This window comes from Strigops habroptila, chromosome 6 (genome assembly GCF_004027225.2).
Source record: "Strigops habroptila isolate Jane chromosome 6, bStrHab1.2.pri, whole genome shotgun sequence".
Lineage (NCBI taxonomy): Eukaryota > Metazoa > Chordata > Aves > Psittaciformes > Psittacidae > Strigops > Strigops habroptila.
The window spans coordinates 14,803,712-14,829,541 of record NC_044282.2 but is presented as its reverse complement, the minus strand read 5'-3'; the positions used below and the strand labels follow the sequence as shown (position 1 = coordinate 14,829,541).

Here is a 25,830-nt window from a genome sequence, read left to right as displayed (position 1 = left end):
TGCTTAAGGCATCAAAGCTGCAGTTTGTGCAGCTGGGTGCTTACATTGTCTTTGGTCTTTTTTTACAGTAAAGGAAAAACCGTCTAGTTGAAGTCACTCATACAATATGCACATCACCGAAACAGAGAACCGGCAGTGAGAGCAGGCGAGCTTCGTTCCTCTGCTCACCACTGACCCTCCACAGCCTTGTCAGTGATAGAGAAGTCTTTTTTCTCCCAGCTTCAGTGATGTGCTCCCACGAAAGTGTTACACAGCAGGGGCAGGATATTAAATCCATTTACGCTTACCACTTAAGCTGGAGAAAATGTTTAAAAATCATATAAAGAAAACTTCTTTAACTTTCTCCATCAGTATAGCAACAGCTTGCCAGAAGCAGTAATGGCCCCAGACAAATGTACCCATCCAGAAAGCCCATCCAGTGCATGCAGGAGGCATCAATCTCAGCTGTGTGCTCCAGAGCACTGCAGGCACTTTGCCCATGCTGTCCCACAGCAGACTACTCCCAGCGAGGACCCATGAGGGCACTCCAAGTGACTCCCTCCCGTAGCCGTAGAGCCCATGCATGGGGATGAGCTGGCACTTTTATTCCCCACTTCCTCCCTTGGTCTCTAATGCTGAGAGGTTTCCCACATGCTCTCTCCATCTGGAAGCAATTTCTCTCTGAAGACTCATCACAGAAAAGGAGACAGCCTCACTCCCCTCCTCCAGTCCAGCCCAGCTAAGCTATGCCACTTGCTCCAGTGGACAGGCAGAGAAGAGGCCTTTTAGCTAGCAGGAGGTGTTTTTCAAAGCCACTTTATCAGAGAACAAAACAATTTCTGGTGTAACAACTACCACCTGACATGGGAGACCAGCATGGCCTGAAATCCTTTCTCCTTGGCTGCATTTGGTCAGGAGACTGCAGTTTCACCTGTGGCCTTCCTGACATCACAAACATCACCATGAGAATAGTTCTTGGCATCTTCCCGACTTAACTCCCACTGGGCACTGGACCAGCCAGAGACTGCAGCACATGCATTAATCATCTTCTGGTCATAAAATAATACATGTCTCCAAACCTGAACTGATTTTGAGACAGGCTTGATGGGTTTATCTAGCATGCTATAATGACCTTAAGGCTAGCAGTATTGTGCTTAACATCTCGTCTAGCTTCTAGCTGGCAAGACCAAGGTTCCTGTACCCAGGATCTACAAGCCTTCAGCATGGGGCAGGCCAGCACTACATGCAGACAATGCTGAGGGAGAGGACCTTTCCTTCACAAAAATCCTGAGCATCAAAGATCTTGGTTCCCCATGTCTTTAAACCAGACCAGTCTCCAGAGCAGGCAATGGGCCTAACCACTAGCTGAGGACTCGAAGAGGTGCTTTCTCAAAGGAAACAGGGTGAGGAGCCAGTGTGAAGACATGAGCCCCCAGACAGTGACCTTCTCAGCTGCTCAGAATGTCAGCAGCTCACAAGATGCATCCCTGCTCAGAAACACTGTGCCCCAGCTCCCATTTGCACCATATTACCTCTTCCAGTTTGCACAGCTCTTCCATTGTATAGAAGAAGATGAAAACAACGTGCCCGTACCAGGTCCCTCAATCTGATGGCTATATTGCCCAAGTGGGAAAAATCCTACAAGGGAGCCTCAAAAACCGTGATTTTAAATAACTTAACATCCTGATCACCAGCAAGAGCTCTGCTCCCCAAAGCCCGTGCTGCAAACAGGCATTTTAAATGTTGCATTTATTCCACCAGCAGCCAACAGCCCAGGCTGGAAGAGCAGCCGCTCCGCACACTGCCCTGGCCAAGCACATGAGTTGCTTTGCAAAGAGCACGTTCAGCCATCCAACCTCACAGGAGATGGCCTGCTGCCCGCTCCCCCCACAAAGAGGGGAAAATCCTTTCATTTCTATTCTTTTGATCTTCTCTGCCAGACACTGCTGGGCGCCTGTGGGAACGGAAGTTTACTCAAAAGAATAAATGCTGTACGCTGGACCCTCAAGTCTCTTCATTAAAAGGGAACAAACATTTGTGGTCTGTTTGTGTTGCCCCAGCAGCAAGCAAGGACAGTGGGACCTGGCTCTGTGCTTACATAAAGCAACATTATCCCAGTCTTGCTAAAGGTGAAAGCCAGCAGCAATATGACAAACACATTACAAGGGGACAAGGCAGCAGTCTGCACAGGAGGTTTGCATTAGAAGCCAAACAGTTAAACAGCAACTGATCCCGAAGCCCTGAGGCACAAGACCTGTGAGTGTGTGCACACGTGCAAGGGACAGAGGGCTTAGGCTACCGTAAAATGGTTGTACACAGAAGACAACATTTTGGTGGCAAGACCTGCTACTGTTTATTAATACATTGCCCATGGGGGACTTCAAAAGTAATTGAAGAAAAGGTTCAGAGTCCCATCTTCACAAACATTCACCACACCTTAAAGAATATTTCTTGCAGGATGAAAACATGCAAGAAGCCCTGGTATAACTGAGTAGCTCAAATTAAATCTGGTGCAGGACCTGGTTCCCATCTGCACTAGCCAGTGCAATAAAGTTCTTTAAGACTTTACCCCTTCATGGTGATCTGTCTGTTTCATTCCATTTCTGGTCCAAGGTGCCAACCTGCCTCCCTTCTTCACTGTCCGCCCTGCTGTTTGCTTGCAAACATGGCAGGAAGAAAGCTGTGTGTTCCTGGAAACACGAATAAGCAACACGCTGAACTGCTGGCACAAGTACCAGATTTCATCTGGTACAGGCAGCGAGGAGAGGAAAGGAGAGCTGCTGTGGCTTTGATCTCTGGGTTTCAAATTTTTGAGAATAGACGGATACCTTAAACTGCTGTCAGCTCAAAAATGAGACCAGAAAGGATCCAGACACTAAGGGGAAAGTAATCAAACAAGAGATGGCCAATTCTAATGACAAGAATTTGTGACAGGAGGAGGGATGAGCTACTAGGGACAAATGTGTGTGGGGGAAAATGACTTTTTTGTATAGAGTTCCTGAGTGCTCTGGATAGGGCATTTATCTAAAGAACTTGTTAATGTGAATTACTCCCTGGATATTGTTAAGAAATATGGGTAGCAGAGAAAGACCAGGATGCTTATGGAAAGAGGATTGCTCTCGACTCTCATAAAACCAGTGTCATGTCATGGATCACCACCCTGAGCAGACATTCAGTACCTTGGCTGAACTAAAACCCTACAGATTGACATGACTGTGCCTAAGCCAGTGTTAATGGCTTAAGCAGGAGCTGGGGAGCATGAATACAGGTCTGAGCTTAGCAGATGCTCTGCATCTGGTACCAGGTACGGCAGGTTCCCCAGGCTCCTGCCAAACTCTGGTTTCAGTGGGAGGAGGGGACCAAGAGTGCATGGCTTCTTACAGCAGCAGCATACCAATGATGACTCCACAGTGCCTGCAGCAAGTACCATGCTCTTCTGAATGTAACTGACACCGAAATAGCAGAACGCTGCTGCTGCTGTCAAAAACAAGGTGGAATGGCATTAGTGCACCAAACTGTGCTGGGAATTGAACACAGCTTGTGCAGCCCTCTAGTAAAGCTGGGGGAAAGCAGATACTTAATACCCAATTTTTTCTGAAGGGTCTTAACAAACACAACAAAGGCAACAAAAAAAGAAAAGAAAACCCTAAAAAACAATCCTCCTTCCTTCCTAATTTTTAGCAGACAACAATATGCTTTGAAAGTGTGTGTCCCCCCTCCTTTTTTTTTTTTGAAAGATAACCTGCATAAGTTCTGTTTCACAGTGAAATACTTTCATTACAATTCAGGCACTGCACTAGTCCTTTTCCTAGCGGAAGAAAAAGCTATGGATCACACCACATTCAGCCAACAGTATCATTAAAAAGATCTTCGCTTCATGCCTGACAATCGCACACTGAACAGAACCTCAGGTCGCTCCCTAGAAACACCACTATCCTTAAAAATATCTTGAGAACTGCTCCTGGTAGAGAGAATTTAAATGAGGCAAAAGGAGATGTAAGAGACTGAGAGAAAACCCTGTAAAGGAATGTGTATGAGGCATTCCTTGCATACAACACAGAGTGGGAGAGGTGGTGAGCGCTAAATCACTGTCCAAAGATCTTTGCCTCCAGAAACATGAGGTTGTCAAGCCCATTTCTCCTCGCAGCCAAAATCTTCAATCTAATCACAATTCAAATACTTCACGCAACAGCAGCCTCAGCTGACTAAGCAAACACAGAGCAATTACCACCTTGATTTCATTACCACTGAAATTAAAACATATATACACCCAGGAAAGAAACACTGTGTCAGGAGTTTGTAGATTACTCAGGGGCAACCATTACAAGGTTACAGAAGGCAGCATTTCCACCTGCAGCTGGAAGCATCTGCACCAGTCTGATTGCCCCTTCTCAGCACACGGAGTAAAATTCAGCAACTCACTGATGCACCCCCAAACAAAAGGTTCACACTCGGCAATGGTTAGTGCTTAAACTGCAGCTTTCCTGTAACTCCAAGGAAATTGGTTATATTAAACAGAGAATGAATATGGCCCAGCATGTGCAAACATAACCTCAAAGGGACTGAATGCATGTGTTACAGGCAATAAGTCTTGCAAGAACTCATAAATCAAATTACAGAGCTAGAGGCAGATGGTTACTGTAGAATAAGGTGCTGTCCAGCACTCTGAGCTTTTGCTTTAATGGGATGACTTAAAAAAACCAAAAAAATAAAAAATTTACATTTTCTGGCTAGCTTGCCCACGTTGTTATCTCCAGCGCTCTCCCTTTCAGCACAACCAGCATGGAAATCAGGTGTGAGACCGGTTTGCAAGACTCTGAAGTCCCGAACTCAGGACTTGTCAAACAGATGCTCAGTAGAGACAGCATCTCAGGCAGGCAGATGCTGAACACAGAGCTGAGTTTGTGGACAAGCCACTCAAAGACTGGATGCATCTCACCCAGCCTTAGATATCTAAACCCAAAACAGTTATCCAAACTCCCTTCCAGAGAAGAACTGGAACTTCTGAAGGGCAATTTGAGATGTGCAGGTCCAGCCTGTTTTAAACATCTGCCCTTGAAGGAGATGAACTGCAATTTAACGGTTTCCCTTGAGTTTCTGAGGACCTCAACAGTTATCTCAAATGTAGAAATTTAATGAAGGCGAGTTCCATGCTCCTCCACCGCCTAGCAGGTCATTTATTTAGACTATAAGCTCTTACAGCTATGGTATTACACAGAATCATAGAATAGGAAAGGACCTTAAGATTGTCTAGTTCCAACGCCCCTGCCATGGGCAGGGACACCTCACACTAGACCAAGTTGTCCAAAATCTGCCTGGTGCAAAAGCATCTGGTGCTAAAGTGGGACTTTATGGTGCAGTTACTTCTACTATAAATAGGCCAGGATCAGCCATTTACAGTTCAAAAATATCAGTGCTCTGGGACAAAACTCTTTCTTCTGTGCCATGCAGAAACTGATATAACAAAGAGACAGTACGATGCGCCTACATAAAAGCAAACGAGATGACAAGCAGTGGCAGTGCAGACACTTCCAGGGGAGAAAGGGAAATGAGGCAGTCACAGCATGAGCCTTAGCAGAGACCCCATTGGGACTTCTGAATAGGACTGATTTCTGATGCTCCAGCTGCAGAAGGGCAACAAAACCTTAATAAGATGTTATAGGAAATAGAGGATGTCTCATGTAAGAAGACTTAGAGAGGGCAGTGTGATAACCCTACCAAAACAAGGGCTGTTCTTCACAACTATATCTGGATGGTACAAATATATCTGAATGGTAAATAACAGCTGCAGAAAAAAGGGCCACTTAAGCCTAAAGATCATTGATTGCACAAGCAAACTTGGATGTGAAATTAATGCGGCTAAAAATCAGATGAAGGGGGGATTTTTCCTTCTAGAATTGAGATTCTGGAAAAGCCCCAAATAAGCATAATAAAGCAAAGATTTAAAAAAAAAAAAAAAAGAAAAGAAAAAATCCCTCTCAAGACTGAACTCCAGACATTTGCTTAAGGATTTGTATGATGCAGTGATTCAAAAGATCTGGTCTCATTTGGTCTTTCTGATGCTAAACAAAAGGTAGCAAAGCACAGATCTGAACCTTCTGCTCCAGCAAGGTAAAGGGGGCTGTCCTCTGGCTGCAGCAGCAACAATGACAAGGACTCACCTCCCTGCAAGAGCTCCTGGGCTTCTGAGCTCCTGGCTTCTCATCCCAAGGTCAGACTTCCACATCAGGACATAAACCAGTCTGCAGGCACTCATCAGCCAGTACTGAGGACCTTATGTGAGTCAAAATGGCAGCTGAGTGGAGTTTATAAACACCAGTGGCATCCACACGTTGGACTTGAGCATGGCAGCTCTTTACTGAACATAACTCACACTAACTGCCACGCTCCCTGAGCCTTACCTAAGCCTACTCTTGCAAGGGATAACCAAAGTTAAATGATTCTGTTAGGCAGGGTAAAGAATTCAAAAGACTATTCTGATCCCTGCAGTCCTGAGGTGTGCCTGGCAAAGAGTAATTGCATGCATTTGCTTGCTCCAAAACTTGAATATGGAGAGTTAATTTTGTGTTTGTTAATCAAATCTCTATGCATAACTAAGTTGTTATACAGTTTTCTCCCAGGACTTTTATATTTATTTGTATACTACAAACAGAGCCAATTTCAAACCAAAATGGTAAATCTATTTTCTTCAATCTTTGCCCTTTCACACTAGTCCTCACAGAACTGTAAGTGCAGCATGAAATAGACTCTATTGTATCTGCTTTAGGAGAGGAGCAAGTGATAAATTACTTGCCCAGGAGGAGATGAGGTTATTAATCAAAATGGCTTCAGGCTGTAGTGTTTTAAAGTGTCGAGTATTAAATAACAGGTGAAAGTGAGGAGGTTTTTCCTTTTGAAACCCTAAATCTAACCTGTTCAATAACATGAAGCAGATACCTGTTAGCCAGGTTGTCACAGAAAAAAAAAAAATCTTTGTGAAGAGCCAGTGTAAATTAAAGCCTTCAAATCAAAATCAGGACTTGAAGATTGGCTTGTGTTTCTTTCCATGGTAAACAATGACACAGTTTGGTCTCTTACACTATTCAATGACTTGAATGGCAGGAGTTGAATGCCTGTAGCCCCCTGAAAGTTACACCTATGAGCACTTCCTGACAAAATGAAAGTTTTACTTTGCATTCCGAGATTCTCCTTTCTAGCTTTATTTGTTTCCAAGTAACCGTCTCATCCACTGCTGAACTATGCTGCAAAGTAATGCAAATTGTGAAAGTGCATCTAGATACTACCTCCAGTTTTAGTCCCCACGACACAAGACAGACAATGATATTCTCAGACAAACTGAGGTGAGCTCAGCTGGGAGCCACCAAGATAGCTGGGGACTGCAATACTTGCCTGCAAGGAGAGACTGGGGAATGGGGCTTGTTCAGCCTAGGCAGGAGATGGCCTTGGATGATGGATCAGTCTGTAGGAGCTACCAAGAGGTCATCAAGACAGCAGAGACAGCCTCTTCAGCAGTGCATAGAAGCAGGACAAGAGACAACAGGCATAAATTGAAACTGGGGGCTTTCAGACTGGATAGAAGGAGAAACGTCTTCACAATGGACAGTCAAGCAGGACAACAACTGGCTCAGAGAAATTGTGCAGTGTCCATTTTGGAGAAAACTCAGTGGTTTTCAAGACCAGAGTGGATAAAGCCGTGAATATCCTCGTCTGACTTCACAGCTGGCCTTGCTTTGAGCAGGGAATTAAACTACAGGCCTCTCAAGATCCCTCCTGAATTGAATAATCCAGCAACTCTGTATGAAGTTCCCCATCCACCTATCACTAATTCACAAGGAACATCAGCACTGTAGCATCCTCATCCCAGTATGTAGTCAGAGAATATGAAAGCAAGAGCCTTTACAAAGTTGAACTCTACTGCAATAAGACAGAAAATCCTGTGTATTCAGTGGCTTTCTCCACTTCTTGCACTGTTTATCAGCAGTGTACTACAGGGTGTGCACGTTCAGCAAAAAAATGGTAGAAAGAAGCGAAGGAAGATGAGAAGGATCAATTTTTACAGCTTTATCCTTTCCTGTGGAAAATAAAATACTGCTCTTCTTAGAAGATACACCAGTAAATTCTCGGTTGAGATTTGTGTACTAGGAAATAGGACTCTCATGACATCCTTTGGAGATTATTCCAAGGCTTAAAAGATTTCACACTCTAACAGTTCCCCCAAATACTCTGACTACATGTTTCTTTTGTCAGTCTTATCCTAATATAGTAGCAGATAAGTCCTCTACCTCCAGGCTATTTACATTCCCCAGAGAATTGAGGACTATTATGCCACACAGACAATTAGAAAGATCTTTCCTCAAATCCACTCTAACACCAAAAACCTGTTTGTATTTCTTGCCATAGTATCAGGATGGGTTTCTCTTTATGTGGATGAGGTTCTGTGCATGAGTACTGACTGCAGAATAGCAGGTATGCTCTCATCCTGGCCAGAATGTAAACAAGTCCATTCAAGTTACGTGATTCCCTTGCACACATAACCCCCAAAACCACGTTTTCTTTTCAAAGCTACGATAGTAAGAATTAGAAGAGGCCTTGTCTATCCTCTCTTCATGAGCTCACTCCAAAGTCCCTGACATCAGCGGAAATAGTCTCAATCACTTGGAGGGTCTTGGATCAAGTCCCAAATCATAAAGAATAAAAGCAAGGAGAAAATGAAGCATTAACTTCAAATGCAGCTGCCTGGAATTCCTGCCTTGAAGTGGTAACGGAACGACTTTGAGGTTAGGTGGAAGGATTTTTAAAATTAAAAAGAATGGGACGAAGAGCATGTTTTAACTTTCTAATTGGAAAAAAAAAAAAAGTGCTTTGGAAAATATTCTGTGAAACTGTTTTGAATTAACTTATTTAACCAGTCAAGGGAACATTCCACTCACATTCACTGGAAGAATGAAAACCTGAATGTCACAGTTTTTACTTCAATGTCCTCTTAATAAACTGGAGTTTATCGGTGTCTTTACGTGACATACAACTTCTCAGGCTGCCTTCCAAATGAAAGAAAAACTAAACAGAACAATGTGAGGAGGGTCAGCCCACTCAGGTATTTCACAAGTAACAGAAGATTGCAGAGTGTATAACAGCTTTATCCACACTGACAGAAAGTCAGCTCCTCACTTCACTAATGTCATAATTTGCACAGGGGTGCTACCTGAATGTTAATAGAGCAAGAGGTTATATACAGTGTTCATAATGTGCCAACCTACTTCACCAAAGCCTATGCTGTGTGTATGCAGCTAGAGCAAAGCCTGATTGCATGTGTAACGTGCATTATGTTCCTTGGCTAGCGTGAGCCAGCTGTTTTCATGTCAGATGACTTTCACCCAGAAAGGTATATACCGAGAATTCATAGCTACACCCTTCTCATTCACAGAAGGTCTTACAATCACTCTGTATTACCATGATAACCTGGGAACTGACTGTTCTCAGTAGGTCTGGTATATCACAAGACTCACGTGCTTTTTCTGGATCAGGCCATTAATCATTTGCTCTGTGACTAATTCTTCTAAAATCAAAACACTCAATGTAAGGCACACGTCAAAGAAAAGCCATCTCTGTCTCCCCAGATGTTTCACTAATGCACAGCCTAGTATAGTTACAGTATGACTAAGAAGTAGAAAAAAGCTTTTTTCTGCTCTTATCTTCAAAACGGTCCAATCAGTAGAGCTGAACCAAAAGAAAATACTAAAGAAAAGCAAGAAGCGAACTGAAAAGGACATCTTGCATTTTATAACAACAAACCAAACAAACATTTCACTGCTTGCTTTGTAAATCTTATGGAAAAGCTTCTCCTTAGCTCAGGCTGTCTATTTCTTAAAAAAAAAAAAGGGGGGGGGGGGCGCAAAAAAAGAAAAGGGCAGCAGAATTAGCTTCAGGCAAAGAAGTATATTAGCATTTGAATTCATGCTTGTATATCCTCTGAAGGAAAAACTCTCTTAAAAGCAGCCTAAGGAACTTCCTCTAATGTATTCTGGCAACAGTTATTTGAGACTTGAAAATTTCTAATGTCTTTACAGTTCCCTAAAAACAAACTGGAAAATGTTTAAAAAAAACCCACAGATTGCTGCCAATTTCAAAACAGGATGTTTTTGTCGTTGATGACCGTAATTAGGACAAGTGACCTTGAGAATGTAAACAACCCATCCATTACCTCTTCTCTTCTAATTATTGTTGCGAATATTTCTTTTTTACTCTTTATAAACTTGGCTGCATAAGTAGCTTAGTGCTCATACTCAGGCAAAGACCAGAAGTTCCACAGGACTCAAAATACTAGCACCCAATGTCACCAGCTTGTTGAAGGGAAAAGGAAGGGAGGAGGAGGAAAGTATTTAGTATATGGCTAGTGTTTTAAAATCAATGTGGCTGTCATCAGCAGACAGAAAAAGCAAGACAGAAAAGACACCCCTCCAAGAAATGTATTACAAGTAATGCTGAAGAAAGATCCACTGTCAGGAGATAACCTTGGAAAGTGCCTGAACTCTTCAGACAGCAAGGAGGAAGTTCTGCAGCTTTCCCAACAGCTAATCCTGCAGTCAGAAACCTGAGCCCCGAGTCCTTACCTTCTGATGTCCAAATTCATTCAATATTGTGCCCAGCTTCTTCGTGTTGCTGTGAAGTTTATGAGCAGCAATGGCTGGATTGGGATCCCTCCAGTCAATGGACAGGCGATGATACCAGAGATGCCGACCCTCCTGAATGTGTGCTGATTTGATGCTAGGGTCAAAGCGATGCACCTCACAACCACTGTTGGCCATGCTCGTCTCAAACTGGTTGTCATCGTTGCCTAGCCTACAAAAGCAGAAAGATGTAACTATTAATGCTGCAAAAAGAACTAGGACATTCTGAAGATTCATAGTAAAAGCCAATGTATTTGTTTCTGAACCAAAGCGGAAGATCTGTTGTGCTCCTTCTTGGGATAGATCCACAGTACTGAACATAATCTAACCCTAATTCTGATGAGGCAACCAGAAATAAAGCTAATGGTCCACAGTAATAGCTACTGAAGATTTGAAATAAGTAGTTAGATAACAGGCAGTTAAAAGAACATGTGTTTTTTTCCCCAATGTCACATTCATAATAGACCTTAAGAAACTTTAAATGACATTTTTAATTTACCGAATTAAACTACTGAAGTCAATGGGCTGAACTAACCTGACCAGAAAATTCAAGCTATACACTGCATACAATTAGAATGAACAGCTCCTTTCAAGGCAAGAACTAAACCACTTTTAGCCAGGCTGATAACCTTTCCAAGAGCTTCTTTGTAATTCAGAAGCTGACATCATTTATAGGAAAGTAAATTAAATGTTAGACCCTTTGTGCTGTCATTATTCATCTATTCATATTTTTTCTATATATATTCCTCTATTTTCAATTTGTTTTTTCTTGACAAGATTACAACTTTCCTTAGTCCCCACTGCACAGACTTCCAATAACCAAGCCATAAGCAGAAGAACAAATACATTTAAAATTTATACAATACTGACACAGGAACCATATGCCTTTCTTTCTCTGTGCACAGGAAGACACAGATAAAAAGGCAAATCTTAAAAATGACTCCTTCACAACAGTAGCAGAGCTTTTATACAACTTCAGAGAAAATCGCTGCTAATTTGGCAAAGGCCCCACAGAAGAAGAAAAATTAATAGCCTCATTGTACAGCACTGTTGTCTCAGTCCCTGTCTCAGGAAGGAGAAGATGTACTTTACAAGGCTATGCCATATTCCCACTTCCTACAGCCCACTGGTTCACATAGGGTACACCAAAACTACAAAATTCTGGTATTTACCATTACAACCACATGTCTGGACCACAGGCCATCCCTACTGCATAAAATAGGATGTCCTCCTCATTCCTACTCTTCCAAGCTTGTTCCAAACATGGTTCAAATCATGCATGAAACCTTAAACTTAATCAAAATTATGCTGTTGGATATACACACACATAGCGCTGGGAAGAGACTCAAGATTTTTAAATCAGCACTTCAAACAATTGTACTAATTGAGAATATCCACTATGTACTAACAGCATGGCATTTATCTATCATACACAGACCTTTACATGGCACTACTCTTAGGAGTACTGTCAGAGCACCTGCTACACTACACCACAATTATCCTAAGAAACGGTGTGAGTCTGAAATCTGTCTATTTGCATCAACCTGTAAAACACAATACAGTTTAAAACATGATACACTATGGTATGACCATTAAGCCAGCACTAAACATTTTCCATAGATGACACACTGGTAAATTAAAATGAACCCAATTCATCAAACAATGTTGGGAAGAACGTATGTTTTGTAGGTTTCCAATACGGTATGACACTTGCTGTGATACTGGCTAAGCACAGTGTAATGATGCCTTATTAGAAAGTCTTCTCCTCAACCATCTTCTCCTTCAGGCACCCTGGGAAAGCAGGGGAAGACAGGGTCTGCAAAAACAGCCCGGCATGCTTTTAAGTACAGTATTTCACAGGATTCCAGCCTGTACAGCTGCGTAGGAGGAAAAGAGAGGAGTTTCCTTTTAATAAATTCAACACACATTAGTAAAAAAGTTCAGAAGTTAACCAAGTGAATTGACATATTCACTTGCATGTGGCTTTCTACAAAAGGGACACTGATGGACAAAGACTAGTGTAATCCCTTAGGAATGAGAAGCTGGCTAGAAATGAACAACATGTGAATTGTTGGGGACAGTTACAGCATTAGAGTGATGAGCCTACCAGCGACTGACAAACACATGTGTCCGTGACACACTTCAAATCATACCAGCTGGTACAATATAGAGGACCAGATGCTTTTGATGTAGACAAACTTTAGGCCGCCTCCAAACAGATTGCTACTCACATGGGCTACACAGGGAGGTTCACAGTGGTGAAAAACAGAGAAAAGAAAATAATGACAGTGAAGAGGGTGCCGATATATCTTCTGACACTCTAGCTAACAGCTCAACTTCACGTCTGATGAGAGATGTAGCCAACAACAAATATTTAGGAGAGAAAATACGGTCATCTCCAAAAGAACTGGTTTGTAAAATTCCTGGCTCACACGCGATCATGCTAAGGGATAACACAGCATGAAAAGAGGTAAACAAATGACGTCTCCTAAGACAGGTTTTGTGTTACTGAAAAAGGGACCACGATTTTAAAAGAAAGGTATGGAGGTCACACAGAGAAGACTAGAGAGGCCCTTCCCCATCACCAGGAGAGAGCAGCTGCTGCCTCCAGCAACAGCAAAATAAAAAAATGCTAAGTACACTGACCTATTTTTCCTGCAGAGGAGAAGGGAGCTCAGTTTCAGAGCCGGCAGTTGCATGCAGTCCCCTGCAATGGGGGTAGAGGTGCTGCTTTCAAAAGCAGCAGAAACAGCAGCTGCGGGACAGCTCTCCCAGCCTGCGTGCCAGTGGAAAGGAAGGGCTTGCTGGCACTGCTCCCAGCCAGCAGCAGGGCAGGGATGCTGACCAGGACAGAGCGCAGCACCGCAGGGAGCAATGTCCCTTGGCTGTCCCCTGCTCCCAGGGTTCACAGAGGGTCACAGCACACAGAGCTTCCCACTTGGAATAAACACTGGGCTGCACCTTGCACCGAACTGGAGCATCACACCAGCCCCCACATCACCCTGAAGCGCAGCCAGCGTGCAGGTGGCACAAAAGCTGCTTTGTCTCCTCCAGCACAGCTCTAGTGAACACCTGTAGCTGATCCAGCCTGATAACCGCAGGTACTCCAGCTCCCACAGAGACCACAGGACAGAGCTGTAAAAACATGAACCTCTCCCCTTCTGTGGTGGTGTTCCTCCTGTTCTTTCTCAAAGGAAGATAACCAAGCTCTGCAGCTTGGGAAAAAAGAAGCATCCCCTGCCTGGATCCTAAAGCCCCTACACTTTAAGATCCACCTATACAGTATTGCAGCGAGACTCTAAAGCTCAACTGGTAAGTTTGTGAAATCCTATTTATATCATCCCAGCTTGAGTGCCTGCCTGTGGTGTTTGTAACAGACTTAGCTTAATCTAAGCAGATTTAGCACTAATAACTAGAGCTCACTAATGCATATTGCAATTATGTATCATACTGGGAAATCCTGTCACCCAAGCAAAAACATTGCTGCCTCCTAGTAGTGGAAGCAACTAATACTAATTCAAAAAGATCTCCAGATGTTTCAGATGCTTCTCACTCCCATTCACAAGTAACCTCTTCTATTGAATTCAAGAAGGCAACGCCTACGCAGTATGATTTGTTCCATTTTTAATGATATATGGATTTAATTCAGGATTCCCAGTAACACCCGCACTGAACTTTCACATTTGTCCTCCCTCCATCCTCTCCACAGAGAATGTTCTTCATTGGAAGCAGCTGCTCCCCCTCTGCTCTTTATGAAGTGTATGAGATAACAAAAATGTTTAAAGGGGATTTTCGTCTTACTTGGAACAAGATTACTTTTCTGCCTGTCATAAACTAAAGGAAGTGAGTTTGAGAGAAGAATTGTGCTCCAAAGGCTGCAGAAGTAAACTGGAGGATTGAAGACTGCTCCTCCTTAACCTCAAATATTTTCCTTTTATTTTTTAGCTGTTTCATGTGATGCATCATGGTTGGGTATTTACTGCACATGTGTGTCTGATGATTGTTGTGCCAACATCAATTTCAATCTCTGCTAAGCCCTACTGTTCCATCAGTACAGCAAATCTGTCATTCAGGATCCTTGCAGCATGCCTAAACCAGCACAACATATAAAGCACTGCATACATGCATGTCCTGGGTTCAGCTCAGGTTTGTTAAAAACCATTAGAAAGTTACCTTTGTGCTGGTCAGCTTCGTGACAAATCTGCATTTCCTAGCACAGATGAAATCAACTTTGCATTGTGCCTACTGGCTAATTCAACAAAAATAACCATTCTCAACCCACACTTGGTCTATAGCAAAAAGGAAGAGGGACATTTAATACAGGAGCTCAGGTCTAATATTAATGGTTATGTAACCTGAAGGGCAAGGGCTAGATTAATTCCACTGAACTTTGAGTACCTTGCCAAGACATCTAAAGTCAGCAGCCACATTCTTCTTCTACAAGCAAAGGAAAGCTGTACCTATCTTCAAAATGTTATTTAGCTTAGCTGATTTTCCACCTGAATGTGCCCGCCTCTCCCTACTGACTACTAGAAGGAGCCTCAAGCAGGTAAATCCGGACATTAGCATGGTCAGGTCTCTCCTAACTCACAGGAATGTGAGAAACTGAAGGGGAAAGGAAGGAGGTGGAATTAAACCTGTATTTTGCATTAAAACCAGGTAAGTATAATTTGAAATACATTGCAAAGAATGTTCAGAAAATAAAAAGCAACAATAGTTGAGATGAATTTGCTTTCAGTATATGGGATTTGTTTCTAAGGGGAATGGTATTGATCTGCCATGGAGCAATGCAGCTGAACAAAACCTGAGAGCCGCTCACTCTCTGAGGATTTTGGTCTTTTCAGCTCAATATAAGCTTGATCCAGATATAAGCCTACCCAAATTAACAGAAAACACTCCCTCTGACCGCAGTGCACTCTACATTAATTGCTGGCATTAACTGCCATGTGCTAATCACTGAGAAATGCCACTCAGACACAGCTCCTTGCTACCCACCACTTGTAAACCCACAGCAGCAAAATCACAGGAATAACCTGCACTGGTTGGAGGGAGATGAAGCCTTTCAATACACCTCTAAGCTAACGCTGGCTCTCAGGACAGAAAAGTCAGTTTTATTAGGAAGCAGCCATGCGGTGATCTGTGTGACACGAGCTCCAGAGCCCAGCAATCATTCTCCTAATGCACCTGTGCACTGATGGGTAATGCAAAAGGCCAGTATGGCCTGATGACCTCCCTCATCCTCCCAGGAAGCAGTGTTTTAATAGCAGGCAAACAGGCTGCACTTGTGGTTTTACTACCTGTGAATGCACTTGTTTTGTGAAGAGTGAAAACTTCAATCTCAAGTGCTGTAAACGTCATAAACACTACAAACATTTTAAAATAAAGCCGCAACTGACTTTATTATTATCATCACCTCAGCACATGTCACCCCTGAAGTGCTTAGCAAACACACTCTCATATGGAAATGTACTATTTTGTCCCAGGGATAGTTAATGAAGATTTATAAGTAATGCTGCTGAAGTACCTGACAATTATGCAAGTCATTTTTCCTCAGGGAAGATGCTGTAGGTTTCTCAGTTTATCTCATTAATTTCCATCTTCCTCTATGTGAACTACCACTCACCATTAAGCAATTTGTTTTCATAACATTAGAAAAGCAAAGGAAAACACAGACCCCCATGGAGAAAGGTTTGCAGCCTATGTTGCATTTATAGGGCTTTTTGAAGCTAGGTGTCATGAAACAATTTGCTGTCTTTAAAGAGAGCACTTACCCAAGAGAATATAGACGGCATTGCTTGCTTCTGATTCGATGAATGAGGCCAAACCTCTCATCAAGACATACAGACCAGGGCTTCTTTGCAGTTTCAGAGTACCCTCTCAGGCTGTTCAGGTTCATGTGCTCACATGAAATCTGTTGAAATCAAAGGATGTTTCATTTTAAGGCAGGACTTCTAATTTGTTTTTAATTTGCCTTCTGGGGAAAAAGTAGAAAGAAGGAAAATGTTAATTGGTTTTATTTAAATCTAATTGTCAATCTCATACACAGCTATGGAGATGTGATGATTTTTTTCCTTGATCATCTGTTCTGCTTGGTGAAATTTGAGGTTTATATAATGCCCCAGAGAGCAACGCAATTTGAAAAGCAAATAATTATGCTTTGAAAAGCAAATAAAAAATTAGTACCATACCCAAAATCAATTTTACAAAGAAAAAGTTCTTCCAGCATTAAAATCATTATTTTTCTTTTCAAACCTTGGAGTGGATTCTGCATCCTGAATAATGCTAAAATCACGTCATGATTCAAGACTGTAATCAAGTTGCAGCGTCACTGCAATGTACGCTGTATACGTTATCTAGAATGTCCTTGATCTCAGTTCCAGAAGGGATTTGATCATTACCCCAACACATCCCCTCTCCAACAACAAAGGGATTTAAGCAAGTGCTTAACTAAACTGAGAAATCATCCTCCTCTGCAGGGAGGAACACTGTAAGTCAACGTCCTCATAAAGACAAGAAAGCAAGGACTATAACATGCTGTTCAGAAACGCAGCAGTGACCAAGCCAGCGATGCTATGGCATATGTGGGGTGAGTAACACCCCACAAAGGAGCCCCTGCCTGCAGCACCAGCTCTGCCTGTCCATATCTGTCTGGAAAAGGCAGGCATGGAGCTGAGGTGTGCTGCAGCCTTTCCAGCACTCAGGAGCCAGGGCACATCAGGCAGTGGAAAGCCAGTGCAATGTGTACAGCTGTCACCACAGCAGCAGTAAGGGGGTAGCAGGAAGCAGAAGACAAACATGAAAGCTGTGGCTGCTTCAGCCCAAGAGGGGCTGGGCTGCACTGCACTAGCACCAGCTTACAGTTGGTTGTTGAAGGGCGTTTCAAACCACATGCAGCCTGGCCATCAAATTCAGGGGTTGCAGGGCACAGGCTGCGAACATGCAGCTAGGAAAGCAGAGACAGAGAAGAGGTGCGGGAACCCAGCTGAGCCATCATGACAAAAAATTGTTCTTTGGGCCCAGCACCAACCTTGGCAGCAGGGATGGGAGCTAGCACTGCCAGAGAGCCAACAATAGAAATGATGTAAAGAACACTAGTAGAGACAAAACCAGGTTAAACATCAGTCCTGCATTCACTGTTCTCAACTTGCTCCTTCCTTCCTGTACAGCAGGCTGCCCAGGCTCAGCTCTTGGTTTTAGCCAAACTAAAAAGCACATTGTCTGACCCCACCTAGAACCACAGAAATGGAACAATTTTACACAGGGGTGGAGTAAAAACTGGAAGGCAGCTTTTGCTGTGGCAGGCACACCATGTGCCTTATTGTAAGTAAATAAAACTCTCATTCTTTAACAATCTTAAGCTGTGAAAGATCATTACCTGAAGAATTACATCCAAAAAGCTACACACTGCATCACCACCTCCCTGCTCCTGCTCAGCTCATAATTCCCATGGAAAATTCATAAAAGCTAATATAGCATCTCTTCATGCTGCTCTCAGGATTCACTAAGTTTTAAGCAATGATTTGCACTGCACCCCATTACCAATTTCCCTTCAGTCACATAACAATCAAGGAATAAATGGCATTACAATAACAAGCACTAATTTTAAGACACAGAAGAATAATGTGCTCTCTACAGAGAGCTAAGATTCTACAATGCTGCCACATAATTGACTCATGGCATTATGAGCAATTACAACACTCAGAATTTGGAACAATTTTTAACAGCTCTTGCTACTTAGTAGCTCTTGCTATCAAAAATAAAAAAAAAAATACAATAAAAAGAACAGAACTCTGCCTTCAGCACCATCATCAGCCTGTTGCATGATTTACAGACCCTGATGCTCTGAGCTCACGTCCTGTTCTGGGCTTCTGTTCATTACTGCCATACACATAACATAGTTCTTCTGATCATTAGATACCAGCATTGAAAAAGCTTTTTCTGGACACACCCCGACCCTACTGACATGGCATCTTCCCCATGTAGCAGTTCGAGACATTCCACACTAATGACAGGCAGCTGAACTCAGGCACAGTAATTAGTAAACACTTGCTCAGCAAACAAGGAAAATGAGCTCCCATGCTCATCTACATAAGATGATCCCATTTCCAGAAGTGCTCTAACCAATCATGGTGTATCCTGTCAGTTATTAATCTACAAAATCTTCCAGGACAGGAATGAAGATTTCTCTCTTTTTTTGTTTTCATTTATGTTCGTGCGTCCCCCTCCATGGCCAGTTACTCTGGGAACAAAACTTCTTGATTAGTGTGTCAGAAGCAATAAACTCTCTGCTAATTGATGTCCTTGTAGGCTTTGACCCAACTAGAGGAGTTTAGCAGCATCTGCCACAGTTTATTAAGTCACCAAGAAGGGCGTTTTGAGCTTAACATGCCTGCCACAGCATAAACTTCTGTACAACAGAACAAGGAGCTTTACACACATCTCTTGCTGTCTCCACATGCATCATGTCGCCTCCTGCCCTCTCAAGTGCTGGCAGGAGCGAAGGCAGAGATGTCATTTTCTTGAGCATTTAGCCAGGTACCCACTGGAAAGAAACTGGAAGACAAGTGAACATGCTGCTTCCCTCACAGTTACCACACCATCGGCAGAGCTGAGTATTTTTAGATGTGTTTCAAATGAATCTCATCTCAGCCTTGAAAGCATTGCATTAACAAAGAATTTCACGTGAATGACACATCAGTGACATGAGCACCTGAAGCTTTTTCTATTCTCCAGAGTAAGCAACGGCATAGTTAAATCTGTATTCACGGGTCAACTGTTGATAGGCCTGGGTACCAAAAGCAGACACCATGTCAGAATTATCAGCATTCAGCATCTTTTCCATCTTTTATTACCCAAAATGCATGCATAAATGCTGTTACACAGAAGTGATGCCTCCATTAAGACATGATGGCCCAATTTCCACATGTGCTGGGCCTTGGAAGTATCTGCCAACACAATCCAGATTTGGAAATGTCATCATTTGAAAAAGCACATAAAACCCCTAATTTTCCAGGTCATCATTTTTGTCCTTAAAATATCAGGATTCTACTGGGACAACTTGTCCAAGTTAGGGACTGATGCCTTGCTCTCATTTTACTGGGAACCTCAAATGCATTTTAGCTAAAATGGTTATCACATTCTTATTGAGAAGTGGAATGGCTGAACACACAGCTCTCTCATTACAGAGTGCTCTCTACTTTTCTACGTCTGAGAGAGAAGAACCACGTCTGGAATTCCAGTCTATCAGGACTATCAGGACACAAACCCATCTGGAAAGCAAGGAAATAATGCATTATTTCTACCCTGTTTTGACCTTTACATTCATGTTGAACATCAGTGCTAGGTTAAGCATTCTACACTATAGAAATAAAGCATTTTCAAAATCAGTTTGTTGTGAGGTTAACTCCTTATCTGAGAGGGAACAGCCTGTGCCAGGCAAACTGTTTTCTAAATGGAGACCAAAATGAAAAACCTACCTGAGAAGTGCTAATGTACTTCAGGAACCTCAAGGCCTCATTGTCGAGGGAAGGGGTTGGACTTGCCCACGGTTGTAGTTCTATGTGCCATCTTACAGTCTGCAAAGCACAGCAAAACAAAGAAACACCTTAAAGGAACAGGATTCATTTCTCAGTACAAGGACAAAATGCAAGGGCTAATAAATTAAGGAGATTTATTTTCAAACAAAAAGAGTTTCCTAGGGGCTTGTCTACACATCAAAGTATTTCAGAATAAAGTAGGGTTTGAACTATGGTGAACGAGCCTCTAACTATGATTTATCATGATCAGCTTTGAAAGCAGAGGTAGGTAATTCAGAAAGAAAGGGCTCTTCACCCAGGCTACATGTGTCAACACAGTTATTCTAGGACACCCAAGTAAGCCCTGGCTTGTAGAAACGCATGAAGAAAACCAAGATTTGAATAACTAAATCCTCTAGCAAAACAATTAAATAATTCTGTATCTATTGCATATCTCTGCTTGAATGTCCACTGAAACAAGAATTTGGATTGCTAACATTAATCACCAAAAAAACCTCTGCAAACAATCTCCGATTTTTAAAATCTAGATTTGATAGAAAAGCCAGCTTCTTGCAGTCTTTGACAAAAGTCCTCTTCCTCTCCCACCCTTGTCTAACAAGATACACCAGAATTCTTTGTTTTACAGAAAAAAAGGTCAATGTGGCTGCCCGTAGCCCTACCACTCCTTATTTTCACAGCCACTGGGAAGCAGCTTTGGTGGATGCCTTCTGCGCTCCCTGCAAGCCTCCTCAGCTCTGAACCCTGGGGATCCTGACAGCTTTTCCAGCAACACTTCCTACATAGGCAGGGGAAGCGGGACAGAAGAGGTCTTTCAGACACGTGCTTGCAGAGCAACAGGGCTCTGTGCTCTCATCTGCACCACCTTCTCCAAATTGTGCCTGCTTTTGTCACACTGGGAAGCTTAGACATGTTATCTCTTGCCCTCAAGTAGACAAAAATACAAGCACGGTGTTAAGTTGTACTAAATTAAGATTGATTCCTCATGGCTTTTCCTCTTCAGGCGCCATAACTCACTTCCATGTCTGGGCAAGTGCTATCAAGCTTCCCTTTAAACATCCCCAATTAACTGAGCTTCCATAACGAACAGGTTCGGGTTTTTTCCACATAGGTTCATGCTGACATTCAGTAAGATACCAAATAGAAACACCATTCAGGATTCTCACAGGACCTTATTTCAAAAGAAGCCCTGGAAAACACACAGGAAATAGCAATTAACCAGGAAGGATGGAGGCAGATCAGAGAGGCGAGACCAGTCTGAGCCCCCAGACAAGACTGGTCTGTGGCACCAGTAGAAGAGAAGCAGAATGGTGACAGTGGGGATCCTCTGATGCCAGAGAGGAATGCAGGAAAAAAAGAGAGAAGGCAAAACTAGAAAAGAAAGATGATTAAAGAGGACCACCAGACCAGATGAGTTTGCCTTGAGCTGATACCATGAACTGATATTTTTGCAGCCTAAGTAAACAGTTTGAAGTAAATGTGACCCAGGAGGTCTGTATGATGTTTATTGTTCCTTTAAGGTTTCCTCTTTGGATTTGTCTGGGATTTTGTTTTGTTGGGTTTTTGCTGGGGTGGGGTTTTTTTGTTGTTGGTTTTGGTTTTTTTTTTTACTGTACAGAGATGCTGAAAATGACATATTTTTCCCCCCCAGAAGCATACAAAAGTAGCATTTCCCACCCTGAAACTTGCTGCCTGCAGGAAACATAGGCTCCTATACCCTGCACAGCACACGGCTGGAGCAAGCTAGCAAGAAAGCTCTGCAGCAGTATGTACCCCTGACCCACTGAAAGCAGGATGCAAACGGCTAACAGCAGGAGGATATGTGCATGCTGGAGAGGGAAATGTGTGTAATCTTTCAGAATGAGTCACAGTTCACACGGCTGAATAACGTTTGCAATGACAGGAATGCTGCCGTTTCAACAGGCTTGAAAGCTGAAATGAAAATGAAGGCTGACAATCATTTTCTGGGGGAAAAAAACCCACCAAAACAGACACCTAAACATCTGTGCCCAGTTATTCTGAAATCTATTTGTGTGAGAAGTAGCTCATTAAGTAGGGGAACGGCAGGGTGGCCATTGTGGCACTATTCAGCAAGAATATTCTGCACAGAGTTGATGGGGAAGAGAAAGAAAAAATCCCTATAATTAACGACGTGAATGAGGTTCTTTTTCAGCAGAGTGCAATATCCAAGAGCTACTGCGGCTTACTCTCAGGTTCTTAAAATTTTAAACATGACAAACCAAACTGCCTTCCCACTGACTCTAAAGTGTATCAACAAACACAGGAAAATGAAGATTAAAACCCCAGTGACCTAATAATGCAATTTCACTTAAAAAAAAAAGTAACTAAAAAAACAACAAAAAAAAACCCCACAAAAAAGTGGAAAGAGATCGACCTTTTATCTAGTTCTTTAAACTTAGGAACGCTACATAGATGCGACTTTTCTGATAGAGATCAGACCCAAGCTCCTGTTTGACAGCAATGCTTTTGAATAGCTTCTCACACTTCACACTTAGTCCCTGGCTCCTTATTAAGCAGCAGCTTACATTCATTCACTAACGAATACATTAGAGAGGACTGTTCCAAACACCTACTAAACACCCCACGGAGTGTTTCAGTAAGTGCTTTACAATAAGATGCACAGACACAGAACAGGGGTGAAAATACAGTACATCTCTCGGACCAGGTACACCTTCCCAGCAGGTAACTCACTGGTGTCAGTGATGCGGTATGGGTATGTTCAGGACTCACAGAATATCCTCCTGAAGGGGCCATTCCTACACCAGTAGGCTTTGTTTAGAGCTTTTCAGGTAACTTTCAGCCTGTTCCATAGTGTTTCCATATAAGCCTTCTCAAATAACTCTATAGTTAAAATGTACCTGGTCCCCCTGAACCAACTGCTTTGTGAAAATCAGGTTTATTCCTGATAAACACATGTTCATTATTCTGAAGTTTTTCCCCTCTATACTTGGCAATTTTATTTACTCAAAGCAAACCTGACTGTGGCATCGTGATTTGGATTTTCTCACTTGCATCACAGAAACCTCTAGAGTAAATAGCTAAGAGCATGTCCCTGTGGCTGCTGCACAAAACAGGCTGAGGAGCAGCTCCTTTTATAGGGGGCTTCTACAGCAAGTACAGAAGAGGAGCAAAAGAGGTATTATAGTCCATATTATACAGTTTTGGATATGAAATTCAGACAGACCTCCTCAAGGTCACCCAAGAGGAGGCAGAAAACTGCTGCAGACATTCTGCATCTCTGGCTATTGCCATCAGTGTGCTATTTTCCTAGAGGAAGGGCTCATCCAATGAGACACCATGACTGTGTTTTCCAAACATCAACATATCAGGATTCCACAATATAAAAAGAGATGACAGTACCTAGAAAGTTACAATGCCACTTACAAAATATTGTACTGAACATCTTGAAGTATCCCTCTGTATACATTATTTTGCTTACGGGCACGTTACCTGAATTAGTATTGTAAGAAAAATCAGTCATCAGCAAGACTTTATCACAGGCACTGGCCAGACACTGACTTCAACTACCCCAGAAGGGTAACAGATATCCAGAAACTGTTATCCAGCATGATGTCTAAATTTTCACCACATCTTAAGACAATGTTATTGCTTTTTTAGAAAAACTAGGATGCATTTTCTAAAAAAAAACTAGGTTTTTTCAGAAAAACTAGGATTTTTTCCCAGGTAGTACACACTTCAGGATAAGGACTGATGTGTCCTTCAGACCAATCTGACAGTAATCACAATGACTTTTCTCTGGAAACCACTTCTTTCTAGATTTTTTCTCTCTCATCAGCCATCTACGATAGTAATCTGATAATCCCTTAATAAACTAGTATATATTATTTATCCTAAAAATCTGAAATAATAATATAAACTTTAGATCAACATGTGTAAAGGGCTCACAAACCAGCAGGTGTAAAACTGTAGGTCTGCAAAATTTCTGTCTTTTCTAGCATAAACTTGAACACATAGATAATGAAATTCTTTCCAGATCACTTCTAGTTTCAGCACACTAATCCAAACAGCTGAATCCCTCCCTTCCCTTCTGCTTAACTCTGAAAGGGAATTTTTACTTATTTTTACTTGTAATTATTTTTTATTATTAAAACTTACTTTAATAAGTTTTAACTTATTAAAAAACTTAACTTACTAAAACTTAAAAAAAACTTAACTTACTAAAAAACTTCATTTGCTAAAGTAAGTTTTACATAGTTCCATCTTTTTTAACTCAGTAACTGTTTTTTCTCTCCTTTAAACCTCCTTCATTTTCAGCAGCTTATTGAAGAAACATATTAGCCATGCTTATAATTTTGGAATCCCATTGCCCTGCCAAGCAGTCTGTTGCCTCCAAAGAAGAAACAAAACACTTGTCAATACATACACAGATGTCTTAATCAAGGGAAAAATAGAAAATCCTCTGATTAAACTGTGCAACAATGATTTTTAACATTTGAGGCAGGACCAAATATGAGTGGAAAGCACTCATGGCAATAAGCTCCATCAATAACCATAAACATTTGCTACCCATAGAAACAAATTACATAAACATCCTCACCTCCAGTTGTTCTGGCTTTACTCTGTGTATCATCACGCTCACCCCTTGTGGAAGGGTACAGCAGAACAGAGCTTGTGGGAGAAATTTCACAGGGGGTTTATCAGTTTAAAATGCAATGGGCGGGATTCAAATTGGAAGATTTCAGACATCTACAAGGCAAATGTGTATTTACTGGAGTGCACTCCTGAAGTCTCACCCTTGCGACAGTAGATTGTCTCTAGATATGATCTGGGGCTTGGACATCATTGTATTTGGGCTCCCTCTGGAGCACCTGTGGCCTTAAGCATATTATTTTGTAGTGGTTTTGTTGTTTTGTTTCCCCCCACACCAATTCGAAAGAACCTTAAATAGTGAAAGCAGTGTGCTGCAGCCCACCCAGGTACTGGCTTTATGGGATGTGCCAGCACGCCTCACGAGGGACACGCAACAAGCGCAAAGCCTGCCGAGATGAGTGGGAGAGCTGCTGTGGGTGGAGGCAGCCAAACCTGGCATGCTGCTCCTCTCACTGACGACACAGAGCAGCTCCAGCAGTGCAGGATCGCTCGTGAACGCCCACATTTAGTTTCAGAGGCAATTAGCTGGTCGACTCCAGGGAGAGCCAGGACCGAAGCAACATTCCTGCAGTGCGGAGAACCAAGGACCAAGGTCCCACAGTGGGCTGGGGAGCTAAGTTATTTGACAGGAGAGACAAGGCAGACAGGCTCTTCAAGGGAATGATTCATCTCACTATAGAGTAAATGTCTAAAATAAGTAAGATGAGTCGTGCGCTGGAAACATCCATGTCTTTCCATGACCTGCAAAAGAAGCCTGGAAGATGGCCTCAGAAACACCTACACTGTAGACATTCAACACCACAAAGAGGAAGCCCAGATCAGACTATCATGCATGCCATGCTGCAGAAAAACTTGAATTTGAGAGGACTGAGCCTACTCTTTAGTTGTGAGCCTCCAGCAACACTTAATTGTACTTTATTCTTCACAGGGTTGAGTAACTCTGAATGTTTGATGTTTGGAACAGCAATATGCGGCACAAGTAAAACAAAGTCCACCTCAAAGCAGAGGTGTCAATAGGA

At 42.4% G+C, this 25,830-nt stretch overlaps 1 protein-coding gene across 1 annotated transcript in view; it reads right to left on the bottom strand.

Moving 5' to 3' along the window:
* Positions 1-25,830, bottom strand: part of METTL24 (methyltransferase like 24) — a 46,112-nt gene that overhangs the window by 6,000 nt on the left and 14,282 nt on the right. The window contains exons 2-4 of the mRNA XM_030489644.1: positions 20,123-20,221; positions 16,418-16,557; positions 10,590-10,818 (exon numbers count right to left, since the gene is read on the bottom strand). Coding sequence (XP_030345504.1) covers positions 10,590-10,818; positions 16,418-16,557; positions 20,123-20,221 — 468 coding nt within the window. The remainder of the gene's footprint in view (positions 1-10,589; positions 10,819-16,417; positions 16,558-20,122; positions 20,222-25,830) is intronic.